The 17,963-nt window shown below is 40.6% G+C and overlaps 1 protein-coding gene across 2 annotated transcripts in view; it reads right to left on the bottom strand.

The window, feature by feature from the left end:
- The window catches only part of HIBCH (3-hydroxyisobutyryl-CoA hydrolase), an 87,960-nt gene extending 84,049 nt beyond the window's left edge, over positions 1-3,911 (bottom strand). The window contains exon 1 of one of the 2 annotated variants that reach the window (XM_032637350.1): positions 3,800-3,911. In XM_032637350.1, the coding sequence (XP_032493241.1) occupies positions 3,800-3,834 (35 nt within the window). In that variant the 5' untranslated portion in view covers positions 3,835-3,911. The remainder of the gene's footprint in view (positions 1-3,799) is intronic. The other variant, XM_032637353.1, reaches the window with a different exon arrangement.
- Between the last annotated feature and the right edge of the window lie 14,052 nt (positions 3,912-17,963).

The following is a 17,963-nucleotide window of genomic DNA, read 5'->3' as shown; positions in this document are numbered from 1 at the left end:
AAGTAATTCTTAATTTATGGTCTCTTTCCTTCCTTTTGACTCCCAAAGTGCCATCTGGTGGAAGGGAAGAGACATGCACATTCCAGCTACTACTAATTTACTAATTCACTTTATCAGGCTTATTTCCTTCAGGTGATGGTCAACTTGGCTGCTTGCAGCAGTTGTTCTGAAAGTGTGGTTCCTGGACCTACACAATCAGTTTACCTGGGAACCTGTCAGAAATGCAAATGCTTTGCCCCATTCCACACCTACTGAATCAGACACAGTGGGGTAAGGCTCATAAATCTATTTTTAACAAACCCTCCAGGTGATCCTCATACTTGCTAAAAACGACTGTCTTAGAAGGATGAGAACCTTATCGTTTAGAAGATTTCTGATTATCCAATAAAGCACACATGGGCTTACAAAATTAACTTTTCATGAAACTGTTTCAGATGACGATATAATAAAAATAGTACTTAATGAAGATTATTACAGCAGAACTAGGCATGGTAGAATGTGAATAGAACAGAAAATCAAGTCCAAGGCCAAGTAACTCAGGCATGAACTGATGAACACCAGCTGTGGAAACAAGGCAATGATTTACTGAGTTATTACTAAGTAAAAACTCAATGGAAAAGAAAAAGAATTATGCCAAAAACGACTACAAGATTTCATGCCAGGAGAGCTAGGAGAAATAGGTACTGAAAAGCTTGGGAAGGAAACTAGCTGGTTTGTAGGATGAAATATGAATTCCATTTTGAATTTGAGGTTGTAATGACCTAAGTAGAAATATTCAACAGTGAGTGGAGAAGAAAGACTGGAGTTTGAAAGAAAAGTTACAACTAAAGACATTTCAGGAAGTCACATGTATAGACAATCACTGAGGCCTAAGAACCTCTAAGCTCTCTATGAGGAATAAGTGAGAAAGCTACAGTTGAAAACTATGGCCTGAAGGCCGCTTGAGCCTACAAATGTGTTGTTTGGTTAGCAGTGTTTTAAAATGACAGACACTTTAAAATCAAGAGATTTCACTTAAAAACGCAGCTTTCCAGCTTTTCCAGACAAACTGGTAGTTCTGGAAACCCTGGGTCTACACTCTACAACGGCAACGACACCCAGGCTGAAAAGCTGCCTTTAGAGAGAGCGTTCTCTACTGCTCACTAGCTCCCCACTAATCCCCACAGCTGCCACTAGCCAGCACCATTCCCTCTCGGCATCTGCATTTGGGTTTGTGACTGTTCGACTAAAAAATAATAACAGAGAATCAAATATTGAGCCTTCAGAAACAACTACACAGAAGTAAAAGAAAGAGAAGACAGGCAGCCCAAGAAGCAAACCAAAACAATATAGCTCAGCACAACACAGAGGAGATGAAGAAGGGAATAAACACTATTAACAGCTTAAAGATCAGTCTCTTTGAAGAGGCTCCCTGAGCCCCTCTTCCTTTCTAAACCTGGCTCTCTTTTCCTTTAAGACACTTAACAGACTTGATAACTAGGTATTACTTTTGTTTAAATATTTGTTTCTCATCTGATCTCCTCGAACTTCAATGACCTGAAGTTAAAAACAATAAGAACAAGTAGTCCAGGGACTTCCCTGGCGGTCCAGTGGTTAAGAATTTGCCTTCCAATGCAGGGGGTGTGGGTTCGACCCTTGGGATCCCTGGTCGGGGAGCTAAGATCCCTCATGCCTCACAGCCAAAAATTCAAAACATAAAACAGAAGCAATATTGTAACAAATTCAATAAAGACTTTAAAAATGGCCTACATCAAAAAAATCTTTTTAAAAAAAAAAAACAAGTAGTCGAGGTTGGCTACAGGATAACAGATGTGCCTAGAACACTATCTCCCAGGAGCTGTAACAGGACAGTAAGTATTGTTGAATTCATGAACTAAACTGGGGCCTAATCTTTGAAACCCAGGCTGGGAACTTTTTATTTAATTCCATAGGTAGGAGAATACCTCTAAGAGCTTTTGAGCAGAGGAATGGAAGGCACTGAAGTAAACTTCAGCAAGATTAATCTGGCAGTCACGTGCAGAACCTATTCAAATTGGGAAGAGATAAGTCCATTAATCAAGTTTCTGCAAAAAGAACAAGTGATAAATGAGAGGAATGTTCAAATTCAAATCAGCAGGAAGAGATAAGGATTGGGAGTGTGGGAGAACTTAGATAACTTTAGGAATCTAGAAGAATAGATAGTGCTATGAAGTTGAAAGTGCAGAGGAGGCATAAGGGTTGCACTTATGTGCAAATGTATATTTGAGGTGCAAAAGAGACATTCAGGTGGTTGTGACTAGTACTAGAGCTCAGGATAAATCAAGGTTAGACATACAAATTTGAGCGCTATCTTCAGAGAGAGGTACTTTACTGGGGAACTACAACAATAACAAAAAATTCCAAGGGCTGTATTGGCACTAGGGCAAGATAAGTAGTGGGGAGTGGTAGTAGGAAAGCAAGACAGTGACAGAAAAGCCAAGGGAAGCCAGGGTTCAAGGACTGCCCAACAATGTCAACCACAGCACAGGGGCCCTAGTTCCTCTCAGAAAACTGTGGCACCCTGTTCCTTAGTACATTTGTAATTAGGCTGTTAAGACTGGATGATACTGGCCTCAGGTCTCTGCTTTGCCAGGGTAATACCCACTCCAGGGCTGGCCCTGGAAAAGGCATCTCTGACCAAAGCCCCCAAACCAGTCCAGGACTCGCCTAATCAGTCTGCGCCTTGCAACTGGGCGTGCAACAAAGCCAATCTGAACTCTGGGAATGACAGATTCTTTCCCAAGTCAGTTAATTTTGTTAACAAAGTTAACATGTCTTCCCAATTTGTTTCTCAATTAATTCGGTATTTGCTCACAGCTTCAAAAAAGCATCAGCACTGATTATGTGTACCGATTTTCTTTATATCTGCCAAGTTCCTCTGTGAGCTGGTTAGAGGCACAGAGACAACTAATTTCAAGGTATTAAAAAAAAAAAAAACGAAGAAGGAAAGCAACTCTTCGATTTTTCTTCAAATACTGAATACCAGGTGCATGGATACAAGGTTAAAACAACTAGACACACTGCCCTAAAACTGAAAGTATTCTTAAATCAAAAAACCACTCCCATCCCTTTGCCCTAAAGCAAAATCCAAGACTAAAAACCCCCAGGAATTTCAGCTGTGAGGCAATTAGCCGGTTCTCCCTTCCAGCAGCCTGAGCTGATACCTGGTAATGCATGGGGGCAGGCGGTAGGCCTCAAGACTGCTCCAGCCTAACTTTCTACAGTGATTGCTACCAGATTTCCTCAGCTGAGCTCAAGCTGCATTGAGTAGCACTTTCAAAAGTTAAACACGTTTGCACACATACTCCCCCAAGCCAAGCTGTGCGGCCGCAACACTCGCCTCAAAGTTCCAGACAGCTGCACTAACGCTGGAACTACGCGACACAGCTGAAAAACAATCACACCACAAGCACAGATAACAACTGGCAAAGCACGAGCGTTTGTTAGCAGCACAAAACATGCCACAAAATTCCCCCAAGTCGAAACCCTGCGTGTCCCCCAAACTTACTCAACTTTGAAAAAGGAAAGAAACGGGGGTCAAGTCTGCATTAAGAGCCAGAGAGGCAGAAAACGAAGGTGATGCTGCAAAGGTGCTAAAAGGAGTGACACCGAGACCCAGCAGAGGGCTGAGGGTGGTCTAAGCGGGTCGGGACTCGGGTCTGAGAGCTGCGCCTCCAAGGGCGACTCGAAACGTCAAGGCCAGGCAGTCCCCACCGCCCTGACCTTTTCCACCCGGGCGAGCGCAGCCGATGAACCTGCCCTAGACCGCTCGCTCACTCACCTCGACATGAGTCTCCACATCTCCCGCAGCCCCATCGTCAAAACACTCGAGCCTAAAACAACCCTGACCCGGCAGCCCGCTCGCTTGGCTCTTCACGCCACACGTCAGACCCGCCCACCGCCGCCCGGCGCCGCCGGACACAGACTGCAAGTCCTCCAGGGGGCTAGAGAGACCTAGGGCAGGACTTTACCGCAGCGCGTCGCTGAGGGGCGGGGCGAGAGCCACCGACTGAGGAAATGGTTGAGGGAGATGGGAGGTGGGAAGGGGCGTGGCCTGGGGAGGGGCGGGGCCGGGGTGCAGGCGGTGGGCGAGGCGGGGCAGGGCTGAAGGAGAGGTCAGAGAGCAGAGGCGGGCTGAACCGGAGGGAAGAGTTTGCTCGCTTGGGGCTCTCCTGGGAAAAACCCAAGTGACCTAGACAGCTCAGTTTGACTAGCAGAGATTGACAGGAAATACTTTTCTGGAATCTTAAGATTTTTTAAAACTAAAAATGTAAACTTGGGACTTCCCTGGCGGTCCAGTGGTTAAGACTCCGCTCTTCCACTGCAAGGGGCAGGGGTTGCATCCCTGGTTGAGGAACTAAGATCCCGCATGCCCTACGGTGCGGCCAAACAGCATTTAAAAAGTAAACTTAGGGGCTTCCCTGGTGGCGCAGTGGTTGGGAGTCCGCCTGCCGATGCAGGGGACACGGGTTCATGCCCCGGTCTGGGAAGATCCCACATGCCGCAGAGCGGCTGGGCCCGTGAGCCATGGCCACTGGGCCTGCGCGTCCAGAGCCTGTGTTCCACCACGGGAGAGGCCACAACAGTGAGAGGCCCGCATACCGCAAAAAAAAAAAAAAAGTAAATTTAGTATTCTTTTTTTTTTTTTGGCTGTGGTGTGCGGCTTGCGGGATCTTAGTTCCCCAACCAGGGATCGAACCACTGGACCGCCAGGGAAGTCCCTAAGATTAGTATTCTATTCTGAGAATCAAGCAGATGAAATACACGTGATAAGAGGAGGACATTTACTGTAATTTATTCCTAGCCTAACATAGCAGAATTTCTTTCATATTAGGATTGAGATATTTCCGGTTTTTTGGAAAAGTTATAGTTCCCCAATCTTCCTTAATGACAGACAAGAATTGTCTCCTTAAGAGGTGATATATATGTCTTCAACTAAACTAAAAGTTACTGTTATCAGCAAAAGCATAAAATTGCATCTAGAAAGTAGCCTACTCTTGAATGAAACTAAAATTTAACTCAACCTCTAGTATCAACTATTATGTAGATACAGAAGAATGTTCCTCTGCGTCCAGATACACCGAGGTGTCCAGCAGCAAACATTTCATCACTACTGAACCACTGACACATTTATCAGGAAGGAGGAATTCAGGGAAGAATTTCAGAGAGAGGGAATTTAAAGGAGTTAGCCTCAGCAAGTTAACATCTGAGAATATACTGTCAAGCCTTTGGTCAAAAATTACCTTTCTACCTACTCAAATATAATTATCCAAATACCCATTGAACAGAGGGCAAACTGGCATCACAGAAAGAACTCCTGACCTACAATTCAGTTTTTAACCTGCTGTGGGAAATTGCTTTTTGACGTCACCCTCATTCAGCATGCACAAAAAATGAACAATCATCAGCATGGTTTACTGGAAAGACCAAGGGCTTTCCTGCAAGCCCACGATTCAAATCTTCCCTGTCCCCCTAGCTTCATGTGTGTGTAACCTGTGTCTCACAAGGCCCCATGCTTAGACGGAATCTGCCTTTGGTTTAATGCTCTGCTTGTAATAAATTTTGAACAAGGGACTCTGCATTTTCATTTTGCACGAAGCCCCACAAATTATGTCGGTCCTGACCTGCCTTTAGCACACTCATTTAGTGTGCTAGTTTAGTGAATTTGGGCAAATTATGTAACCCAGGACCTTTCTCAAAAATGTTTGTATTATTTTGGACTAAGAATTCTAGTTGCAGACAATCCACAGAATGGGAAACAAATCTGCAAATGATATATTTGATAAGGAGCCAGTATCTACAATATGTAAAGAACTATTACAACTCAATAATAAAAAACGGCAAATAGCCCTATTTTTTAGATGGATGATGGATTGAAAAGACAGTTCTCCTGGGACTTCCCTGGTGGCACATTGGATAAGAATCTGCCTGCCAATGCGGGGGCACGGGTTCAATCCCTGGTCTGGGAAGATCCCACATGCTGCAGAGCAACTAAACCCCTGCACCACAACTACTGAAGCCCGTGCGCCTAGAGCCTGTGCTCTGCAGCAAGAGAAGCCACCGCAACGAGAAGCCCGTGCACCGCAACGAAGAGTAGCCGCCACTCACCACAACTAGAGAAAGCCCACGTGCAGCAACAAAGACCCAACACAGCCAAAAATAAATAAATAAATTTATGAAAAAAAAATGACAGTTCTCCAAAGAAGATGTACAAATGATCAATAATCATATGACAAGCTGCTCAACATGCTTGGCCATCAGGGAAGTGCAAATCAAGACCAAGATAAGATATGACTTCGCACCTACTAGGATGGCTATCAAAAAGACAGAAAATAACAGGTGTTGGTGGAGAATTTGGAATCCTGAATACACTGCTGGTAGGAATGTAAAATGCTATGACCATTTCAGAAAAAACGTCTGACAGTCCCTCAAATGGTTAAACATAGAGTTACCATGAGACCTAGCAATTCCTCTCCTGGATATACACCCAAGAGAAATGAAAACATAATCCACACAAATCTTTATAGGAGCATTATTCATAATCACTAAAAAGTTGGCCCATATGTCTAACTGGTGGATTTATCAATTGCTGTTACAAATTACCCCAAGTCTAGCAGCTTAAAACAACAAACATTTCTTATCTCTCTGATTCTGAGACTCAGGAATCAGAGAGAGGTTTAGCTTGGTGGTTCTGGCTTAGAGTCTTTGCTGAGGTTGCAGTCAAGGTGTTGGCTGGGACGGTGGTCATCTGAATGCTCAACTGGGGCAGAAGGACCCAGTTCCAAACTCACTGACAAGCTTGTTGGCAGCCTTCAGTCCCTCACCATAGGGGTCTCTCCATAGGGCTGCACACAATATAGCAGCCGGCTTCTTCCAGAGTAAGTGATCCAAAAGAGAGAACCACCAAGACGGAACCACCAAGACCATATCTCTTATAACTTAATCTTGGAAGTGATGTACCATTACTACTGCCTTATTCTATAGGTCACACATACTACACCAGTACAGTGTGGGAGGGGACTACACCCACCAGGGTGTGAATACAAGGAGGCAAGGATCGTTGAGGTCAGTTTGGAGGCTGGCTACCACTCTTTTTTTTTTTTATTTTGGCTGCATTAGGTCTTCGTTGCTGCACACGGGCTTTCTCTAGTTGCGGCAAGGGGGGGCTACTCTTCATTGCAGTGCGCGGGTTTATTGCGGTGGCTTCTCTTTTTGCGGAGCACGGGCTCTAGGGTACGCGGGCTCAGTAGTTGTAGCTCGTGGGCTCTAGAGTGCAGGCTCAGTAGTTGTGGCGTGTGGGCTTTGTTGCTCCGCAGCATGTGGGATCTTCCCAGACCAGGGATTGAACCTGTGTCCCCTGCATTGGCACATGGATTCTCAACCACTTCCACCAGGGAAGTCCCTGGCTACCACTCTTGAATAGTTTTTTTCTTCTCTCATTGCCAGTCATCGAGGCATACGAATTATTTCTTTGAAACATCTCTCAGATTTGCCCACTCCTCTTAACACCCCGCTGCTACCATTCTAGTACCCACATGTAATTCATTCCAGATCTAGCCTTTCTCTTCTCTCTCACATCCTTCAATTCACTCTGTATTTTACTGATAACAAATCTTCCTAGGATGCCACTTTTGACTTTTTATTTAGCTGCTAAAAACTCTCACAGTTGTCTATAGCTATATTGTTCAACATCAGACACAAGTGACTATCGAGCACTTCAAATGTGTCTAGTACAACTGAGGAACTGAATTATTTTTAATTTAAATTTAACAACTGAACAGTACTTTAAAAAAAATTTTTTTAAATATTAATTACATATGAGCCACATCTGGGTGCCCTTTCTTTTCATTGCCCTCTTTCTTTGGTCACATGGAATCTCACACAGACTTGTGGAATGTCTGCTTCTCTCTTGGTGCTTTATATAGTCACTGAAGGCCTATTATGATCCAGGTGCTATGTTAGGTGTTGGGCCCTGCAGTCTTGGAGGTTACACGGTGCTATGGAAGCACATAGCAGGACCACCTGTCATCGTCTAAGAATCAGAGAAGGCTGCTCAGAAGAACTGACTGTTTTAGATATAGGAAAACTCTGCACAGACGAAACAAAACATGACTCCAGCATTCTGATAGTGGCAAGAAGTGACAGGATGGTATCAGATCACAAAGGGTCTATGAAGCTACCTTACGGGTATTTAAGCAGAAACATGACAAAATCAGATTTTAATTCTATCAGTATCACTTTGAAACATGGCCAGTTTGTCTGGCTCCCCACATCCTTTCCTATATCTTTTCTACACCTTCATACTAACTTGACTTTTAAGAGGTTTTGACTTGCCTTGGTTTGTTTGAGCCCAACTCTACTTCGTGACAGCATCTCACAATATCGCTTTTAAATCATTATCTATTTACTTATTCATTTTGCTTTTGTCAAACTTACTAACTGGCCCATCTGTTTCTCATTTTCTGAACTCAGCAGTAACAATCTGATTAGCCTGGTTTAACTTTTTTGAGCTATAAATGGGTCACCTTGGATCATGAGGCCCTGGGGTTTAACCATCTATTTGGATACTGGGGATGTTTATGAGTTCCAAGATTAGGTGGGTTTGGCAGGCAATGATGGGTTCTTTCTCAGATCATCAACCAGTATCCATGCCCAGTGTACTGATTCAAAGAACAGCTGATAAAGATAGGAGCATTAATAAAATAGGAAATTTCAAAAACAAAGATGGTTTCTGTTAGAAAAAAATGTGTATGTGTATGCATAGAAACATTCTAGAAGAATATATACCCAAAATGTTAGCAGCAGTTATCCTTGGCTGGTGGTGGAAATAGGGGAGACTCATTACTTCTCTATTATTATTTATATTTTCTATTGTTTCTCTTGAGAGTAAATAATTGTTTTGTAACAAAAATAAAAGTGATTTTTAAGGACGTAAAAAATATTACAGGGCTTCCCTGGTGGCGCAGTGGTTAAGAATTGCCTGACAATGCAGGGGACACAGGTTCGATCCCTGGTCAGGGAAGATCACACATGCTGCGGAGCAACTAAGCCCACGCACCACAACTACTGAGCCTGCGTGCCACAACTACTGAAGCCTGTGCACCTAGACCCTGTGCTCCACAACAAGAGAAGCCACCGCAATGAGAAGCCCACGCACCGCAACAAAGAGTAGCCCCTGCTCGCCACAACTAGAGAAATCCTGTGCACAGCAACAAAGACCCAACGCAGCCAAAAATAAATACATAAAATAAATTTATTTTAAAAAAATTACACAAAACCTACCACATTTTTCTTTATAGGTAATTCTCAAAATACTTTTGGGGTGAGTTTTTTCTTTACTACATGCACTGGGTTTCTAGTAAGTTGCCACCAGGTGATGAATGTATCGCATCAAAGAAGATTGAAAGGCTTACGTTTTTCCATAAGGTAGTGCCTCCAAAACAGATATCTTACAAAAAAACTTTCATACATTGCTTGATTTTGCATGCAAAAACTGTGTCCTTAATAATTAAAATTAAAATACATGCATAACTCTTACACACACAGCATAAGATATAACATTGATATTATAAAGCTCTGTATTTTCAAAAAACGTAAACCTTGGTACATAATAATAGTACAAATGTCTATTTGCATGTCTATTTCTTTGGAGGAGGAGAAATAAAATCAAATGACTGTCGAAATAGTATGCTTTTCCACTCATATGGGAAGACTTTGAGTCCTTTTCAGAGTCACTTTTGTATTGTTCTGGTGTTTGGTTGGTGAGGCTTGCTACTATTCTTAATGCTATATTCACTTTCCCGATGGAAGATAAAGATAGAGGGTAAGGAAAGAGAAAATGTGAATATCAGTGTTCTGTGCAGCTGTAATGCTCAGTAACCCTCCTTTGAGACCCTGGCCTCCAAATCCTAAATTAAAAAACCAAAACAACACATCCTATGTTATTAGTGGTAAGATCAATCGAAATTTGTAAAATTTCTGCCTATATTTAGGAGCAAAATACTCACTTAAAACGAAAAGACAGTGCAAGGCAAGACAATGTTTCATGTGTTTTTAAGATTCAGGGATGAGGTAGGAAATAATTTGCAGCTGACGAAAAATTTATGGTAAATGATAACATCAAAGATTGCTTTTTTTCAAGTTTTAGGTTGTGACTTCAACAACAACAAGTGAGAGACAGCTGCTGCTGTACACATCTCCTCCTAGACCCTGGAGTATGTTGTGGACACAACCTCCGTAATAAGACTATCTAAAGGGATGGTGGGCAGGAGACCAGAAATGGCAGTGGAGAGGTGCTTGGTGACTGGGAATTAGCGTCCTTTTCCTCATCTTGGTGTCAAGCAATAGTCTGCAACTTTCATTTAACTCATTGGTCCTCACAGAAGCATCAGCTGAACCACATTTGTTGCTATTTCCAAGATAAAATTTAACTGTATATGTCAGGTAATATATTTAACTTTTCTTGTGAAAAAAGGAGAGGAAAAATATCTATGACGAAAAGAACTGGGACTTCCCTGGTGGTCCAGTAGTTAAGACCCCTCACTCCTAATGCAGGGGACCCAGGTTCGATCCATGGTCAGGGAACTAGATCCTGCAAGCATGCCGAAATTAAGAAGTCCGCATGCCACAACAAAGACCCGGGCAGCCAAAATAAATAAGTATTTTTTTTAAGTGTTTAAAAAAAAAAAGAACTATGTGAACAACAACAACAAAAACAGGAGACAAGTATATGTTCTTTCTAATTTTCCAATGTTTTCCTCCCATTTATAACATTTCATTTGTGGAAACTCGAAATTAATCACAATAAGCAAACATTTCAGTAAACATTTCAGTGTCAGTACATTCTGTAAGAAAAAACTTGTGAAAAGCATTTATGATCAAAAGTTCAATATCTGTGACGACATTATGAAAGCTAAAATTATTTTTAAGTTGTGAGGTGTTAGGAGTAATAGTACGACCCCATTGGCAAAATATATTTGTCTCCTAAGATTACCTAAATAATGATGAACTTTATGTATCATAGAAGGAAGTTACTTAACAAAATAAAAACACAGTATAATTTGCATATGAAAGATCTACTTCTTGTCTCCTCTTGCCTTTCCAGTCTCTTGCTGGCTTAAGTTTTGTGGGGTTTTTAATATTTATTTATTTATTTTTGGCTGCGTTGGATCTTTGTTGCTGTACGTGGGCTTTCTCTAGTTGTGGCGAGCAGGGGCTACTCTTCGTTGCAGTGTGCGGGTTTCTCATTGTGGTGGCTTCTCTTGTTGCAGAGCATGGACTCTAGGCACGTGGGCTTCAGTAGTTGTGGCACGTGGACTCTAGAGCGCAGGCTCAGTAGTTGTGGCGCACGGGCTTAGTTGCTCCACGGCACGTGGGATCTTCCCCGACCAGGGCTCGAACCCGTGTCCCCTGCATTGGCAGGAGATTCCTAACCACTGCGCCACCAGGGAAGCCCTGGCTTAAGTTTTTACCAGAATAATTTGGTAACATGAGGTATGGAGGGTGTGGTTTTGGGAAAGAATTTGATTCTGCATATTAGATGTTTTAAACAAGCTTCTTAAAGTACTATTTTTGAATGCCTAAGAAGTTTAAAGAATTTTAATGCACTTTTCCCTATGAAATTAGTGTCATATTCACACTTACCATGTAATATCCAAAAGATAGATTACAAAATTAGCAGTTCTAAAAATAAACTAGGCAAATGTATTCCAAAGCAAAATACACAAAAGGAATAAGCAATGAGGATATAAATATTCAAGATAACAAAATATGCAGGAAATTGTTTTACAAACTAAAGAGTATCAGGGAGTCTCCAACATAAGTTGATTTTAGGGTCTTCTATGGATGGCTTAAGTAAACAAGAAAATATTCAGGAAAGTCTAACAATTGGAGGAAATGACTCATTGATAATATGCTTGTTCCAGAGGAAAAACTTTGTACTGAATGGCAGAGAATTCTACACCTAATCAGTAGGGGCTGGGCTGGGCAGTTTACTAAAAAAGTGTTCAGATGAAGCACGGGGGAAGTCCATCCAGAGTCCCTTCCCTGAGCTTTTTGCTCTCAGATTCCAGCTTTTAATTCCCTTGAAACAGAGGGAAACTCAGATCCTAAGTAACCATATACTTCAAGGCTTTGGCATTTATTATATTTTACATCTTGGAATTCAGTAAGCAACCCTTCTGTGGAAAGGTAAGTGAAAAAAAAAAGATAATTCCTATTTTATGAAGTTTTAAGTATATGTACTACGTGTGTATGTGTTTGTGTGTATAGGGTGTGAGAGAGTAAAGATAAACACTCAGGCCTGGTGAAACTTTGTTAGAGATAAGCCTATGTTCCCATACATTGGAAAGTGCTTATAAATATATCTGCCTGACTTGTTCTAGAAATTTACCCTTTGCTTTCTTGGGATCTCAGCTACATGTAGCCCTCAATACCACGCTCAAAGCTCCCTAGTTTATATAGTTTAGTAAATTTGCACTGCAATTTAAGAAAAACTCAAGGAGTTTTAAATATTCTATCACAAATGTTAAGGATTCTTCCCCCAAATCTTTAAGAAAATCATGGATATGCTTTGTTTTCATGAGAGTTGTTCAGTCTTTTCTAAGGAAAGTATAAACGAGTTATATTAATGATTTTTAAAAATTTATTTGTTTTATTTATTTATTTTTGGCTGCATTGGGTCTTTGTTGCTGCACGCAGGCTTTCTCTAGTTGTGTCAAGCTGGGGCTACTCTTCGTTGTGGTGCACACATTTATTGTGGTGGCTTCTCTTTTTGCAGAGCACGGGCTCTAGGGCATGTGGGCTCAGTAGTTGTGGCGCACGGGCTTAGTTGCTCCACAGCATGTGGGATCTTCCCGGACGAGGGCTCGAACTCATGTCTCCTGCGTTGGCAGGCAGGTTCTTAATCACTGCGCCACTGGGGAAGCCCTAGTTACTTTTAAAGGAACACAAAAGTAAGATTGTGCAATATGGTGCTAGGAATCTCTTACAACTAAATCAATTCAAATTTAGTTCTTGTGTGAGTAACCTACAGTTTTGCCTATCTGTTAGCTACCTAATATCTTATGGTTGAGTCATTTTTACACATGCTTAATAGATGAGGTATAGGTGGCAAATGCTCCAAAACTCATAATCCAGTGAATTACAGTCAAAACCAATTTCAAGTTTCCAACAGCTGATTTCAAGCTGTGAGGTATGACAGTGGCAGGCATGCAATGTTGATCCATGTGACAACAATTGGTGACCTCAGTGCTAGTTTGCTATGACTGAGTAAAGGATATGACTGAGTCTAGGAGGTTGTGAGAGCTGCCTGCTGACACTCTGCCATCGACCCTTATGCTAGAAGCCTCGGCTAATGTGTCATTAAAAATCATATTTCAAAGGAATATTTAATGACATGGTGAAATGCTCATATATGATGATTAAACAGCAGTTTACAAAACAGTATGCTTAGTAACATTTGTAGAAATAATATATACATAAACACACAGAGAAGATGGGAAGTTATACTCCAAAATGTTCATGGTCATAGAATTTGGTATGGGTTTTGTTTCATTCTTTATATTTTTTCATGTTTTCTCAAAGTTTCCACAACTTGTCTTCATAATGCATTACTTTTATAATAAGAAGTTAGTTAATAAATTTCATCTGAAAACATAAATATTTTGAATATTTGGAAAGAGTGAATTTTGGTGGAGAATTACCCATTTGCTATTAAAAACTTTGCCATTGGCACAGTAATCCAAAGGCAGATGAATGAAAGAAAATAGAGGACCCAATATAGCCTAGGTTATAAAAGAGCTTAATAAATGATGTATTTGTCATCAGAGATTAGTGGGAAAAGGATATCTGTTCAGTAATGATGTCAGGAAAATTGGCTATTTGGATATTAGAAAAAAATTTAGATATTTGGGTGGGGGGAAATCAATTTAGAGCTTCTCAAAATAACTTCCAGATTATTAAAGACTTAAATCTAAAAATTCAAATAGTAAAAAATATCAGGAGAAATATAAGTGAATATTGATCTGATCTTTGGTTTTAAAAGGATTTTCCAGGCATAAAAACAAAGGTCCATAGATTTGACTACATTAAAAATGTTTAAATTTGTAAATAATAAACATCCTTCAATAAAAGGCAAACTAAGAAAATTATTCATAACAAAAGTGACAAAGGGTTGCCATACTACTGTATTGTTAATTGAATTAAACAAGATAAATAGTAAGTCTCAAATATTGCTAGTTTGTGAGCTCCATGAGGGCGGAGGCATAACTGTGTTGTTTGTCATTTAAATTCATTAACATAATACCCAGATATAAGGAATTAATGTATATTGAATGAATAGAGAAATGGTTGAACATGAAAAGGCAGCTAAAAAAAGGTGGGAAGGAAGAGGAGAAAAGGAAATACAAATGACCAATAGACAAGGAAAGAAAAACTCTCAAAAATAATAAAAATGCAATTAAAACTATGATGAGAAATTAGGAAATGTTTTTTGTTTGTGTGTATTTGATAATAGATGCAGTAATGAGGAAAGCAACATCATTCACAGTGAAGAGTGTTTTGAAGGGCAGTTGGCAAAGTCATATGGTTGACCATGTAATTCTAGGACTCTAACATAGAGAAATATAATAGACACTTGATATTTATGAAGGATATATCTTCCAGACTCTTGGACTCTCCAAATCTGTATTTTCAAAATGTGCTCCAAGGGGCCCGGGAATTCTGCAGGGATGTCCTAAGTCTGCCTCAAAGATGAGAAAGAAGGTTCCCCCAAATCTGTATGTGACTTTTATCTCACTTATATGTTAGGCTTGATATTTACGAATATTTTCTTATGGATTCCACTGAAAACATCAAAATTTGAACATCACTATATTGTAGTATATGATTTCTTCAATAAAATGCAATGGAGTCTTACTTCTCAAAAAGCGTCTGGAGAAGTGGAGAACAATAGTCAAAATGTTACATTCCCAAACACTGGCCTCACCGTAATTCAAATTCCTGCTTCAGGAAGCTTGTAAATCATCCTATAATTACCTTGCAAATAGTCAAAAGCTCAGATGTAAAATGTGAGAATACAGGGCCTGTTGCATAAGAAATAAAAGATTTGTGATCCATGATGTGCATCAGCGTTCTTTTTTTTTTTTTTTTTGTCTGCGTTGGGTCTTCTTTGCAGCATGCAGGATCTTTCGTTGTGGCACGCGAGCTCTCTAGTTGGTGCGGGTTTTCTCTCTCTAGTTGTGGCGCACAGGCTCCAGAGCACGTGGGCTCTGTAGTTTGCAGCACTCGGACTCTCTAGTTGAGGCACAGGGGCTTAGTTGCCCCGCTGCATGTGGGATCTTAGGTCCCCAGTCAGGGATGGGACCTGCGTCCCCTGCATTGGAAGGCAGATTCTTTATCACTGGACCACCAGGGAAGTCCCTCACCAGTGTTCTTTAATACATCAGTCTGTCCTAACAGGAACCAACTTCCACTTAGGTGTTTCGACAGAAGAGATTTTATTGAACTGACTATTTACATAAGTTTTGGGTTACGTTTAGGGCTGGGTGAAGGGAAACAATTCGATGTGAAGGTACTCAGCCTCTTGCAACAGTAAGAAGCTGTTACCACTGCTAGGACTGAAGGGATAAGGGGAGGAGATCAAATTAGCAAAGCAGTAGGGGCTGCCTTACAGGAGCCTTAGAGGCCCACAGCAGCAAAAGAGGTGGGAAGAAATACCCCAACCTTTTTCCATTTTCCACTCTCCAACCTGCTTTTGGTATCACCCACTGGTCAATCTAACGGGAAGCCAGCCAGCAAGAGAACCCAGAGAAAATAGTCTATGAAAGTGCTGCCTTCTGAGGCACAGAGTCCAGCAGAGAAGGAAGGAAAATGGATCTGGCAGACAGCAAGTAGAAAATAACCAGCATACTTACAATAGTGAAATGCTGGGAACCCAGATGTCCAATAATAGAGGAATGCATAACTAAACGAAGGTATTAACCATTCTTCAATTAAGTAAATAATGGTAGTCAAAAGATCGTTATGAAAAAGAATAGCAATAAAAGAATCATTTTGTTAGGAAAAAAAAAGTATCATGATGTGTTCAGGGAGCACACAGAGAGAGGGGAAGTGAATTTGGGGAAGATTTTCTCAAACTGACAACTAAGGGCCTTGTTGCTGCCCAAGCAAAGTTTCTTGTATTTTTACTTATTACAAAAACAATACATATTCACTATTGGAAACACACACATACAACCAAAAAAACCAAATATCTACAATCTCACCCCCACCCCAAGACCACTATCAACATCTTATGGTGTTTATATCTTTCCAGTTCTTCTCTTATGCATATATACACATGATGATGTTGTATTTGGGATAACATAGATATTCTTTGGTAAACTGTTATTTTTCCACTTAACAAATCATGAATACTATCTCATGCAATAAATATCATTCTGAAAATTTTTTAAACATTTAAAACTTAAAAAAAACTTGTTTCACACCTGGTTGTAACTAATTTCTATCCCAGACATTTAGTTGCTTTATCCTTTTGGCTATTACCAAATCCACTGTGATGAACTTTCTTGCAGTCAACATTGCACACATTACTGACCTCAGGCCAATTTCAGGCCACAACCAGTTTTTCTACAGCCCTCAAGCTAATAGCTTTCACATTTTTTCAGGGTTAAAGAAAAAAAGCACACACACGAAAGAAGAAAAGCAAGAAAGACATATGTGGCCTGCAAAACCTAAAGTATTTACTATCTGGACTTTTATAGAAAATATTTGTCAATCCCTGCATTATGAATTCCCAGAAATGTAATTTTTGAGTCAAAGGGTGTGAGCATTTTTGAGGCTTTTACTGCATTCTGCCAAATTGCCCTCCAGAAACATTGAAGCAATTTATGCCCTTCTCAGCACTGAGCTTGCTCATCTGCCATACATCTTGCCTCAAGGGTCACTGGCCCAAATCACTAGCACTATTCTTTTATTCTCAGTCAACTTGAAGGTGCATTATCATTTTACATTTTCACTTCCCTTAAAAATGTGTTTGGCCATTTGCATTCTACTTTCATGATTTAACTAATTTACATTTTTGCCCATTTTTAAAAACAAGGTATTTATATTTTCTTTGTAAGACCTTTTTATTAAATGAGGATGTTACTTTCTTATCTTTCATATATATTGCACATTTTTGGATAATTTTTACTTGTCTTTTAATTTTACTCTATGGGCCTTTTTGCTGAAAGAAGTTAAAAATTCTATAGTCAAATCTGTCACTTTTCCTTTGTAATTTTGTCCTTTGTTCCATGCTTACTCTGAGATGAAAAGCAATTCACTTATATTTTCTCCTTGTACTTTGAAGACTTAAAACATTTTACAATTTAAATCCTGCTCAAATTTAGTGTCTGAGAAAAGTTTTTAAAGTATGAACAGGTAAAATAATGTGAGTCCTGAAGTCATATAGCTGGGTTCAAATCTGGCCTCACCATATGCTACATATTTGAGTAAATTACTTAACCTCTCTAAGTCACAGTTTTATTCTTTTTTGAGATAACAGTAATCCTACCACAGGGTTGATATAAGAATGAACAGCGGGAGCTTCCCTGGTGGCGCAGTGGTTGGGAGTCCACCTGCCGATGCAGGAGACACGGGTTCGTGTCCCGGTCTGGGATGATCCCACATGCCGCAGAGCGGCTGGGCCCGTGAGCCATGGCCACTGAGCCTGTGTGTCCGGAGCCTGTGCTCCGCAGCGGGAGAGGCCACAGCAGTGAGAGGCCTGTGTACCACAAAAAAAAAAAAAAAAAAAAAAAAAAAAAGAATGAACAGCTATAAAACACAAAAAGCACTTAGCCTCGTGCCATTAGCTATCATCACAGCAGCATGAGAATACTCCAGGCAAAAGAAATAACATGTATAAAAGCACAAAGGAATGAAACTAGTTTGTGCATTTAGGAAAC

This window comes from Phocoena sinus, chromosome 7, assembly GCF_008692025.1.
Source record: "Phocoena sinus isolate mPhoSin1 chromosome 7, mPhoSin1.pri, whole genome shotgun sequence".
NCBI classification, from domain to species: domain Eukaryota; kingdom Metazoa; phylum Chordata; class Mammalia; order Artiodactyla; family Phocoenidae; genus Phocoena; species Phocoena sinus.
Note: the sequence above shows the minus strand (reverse complement) of the source record. Positions and strands in the feature narration are given on the sequence as shown.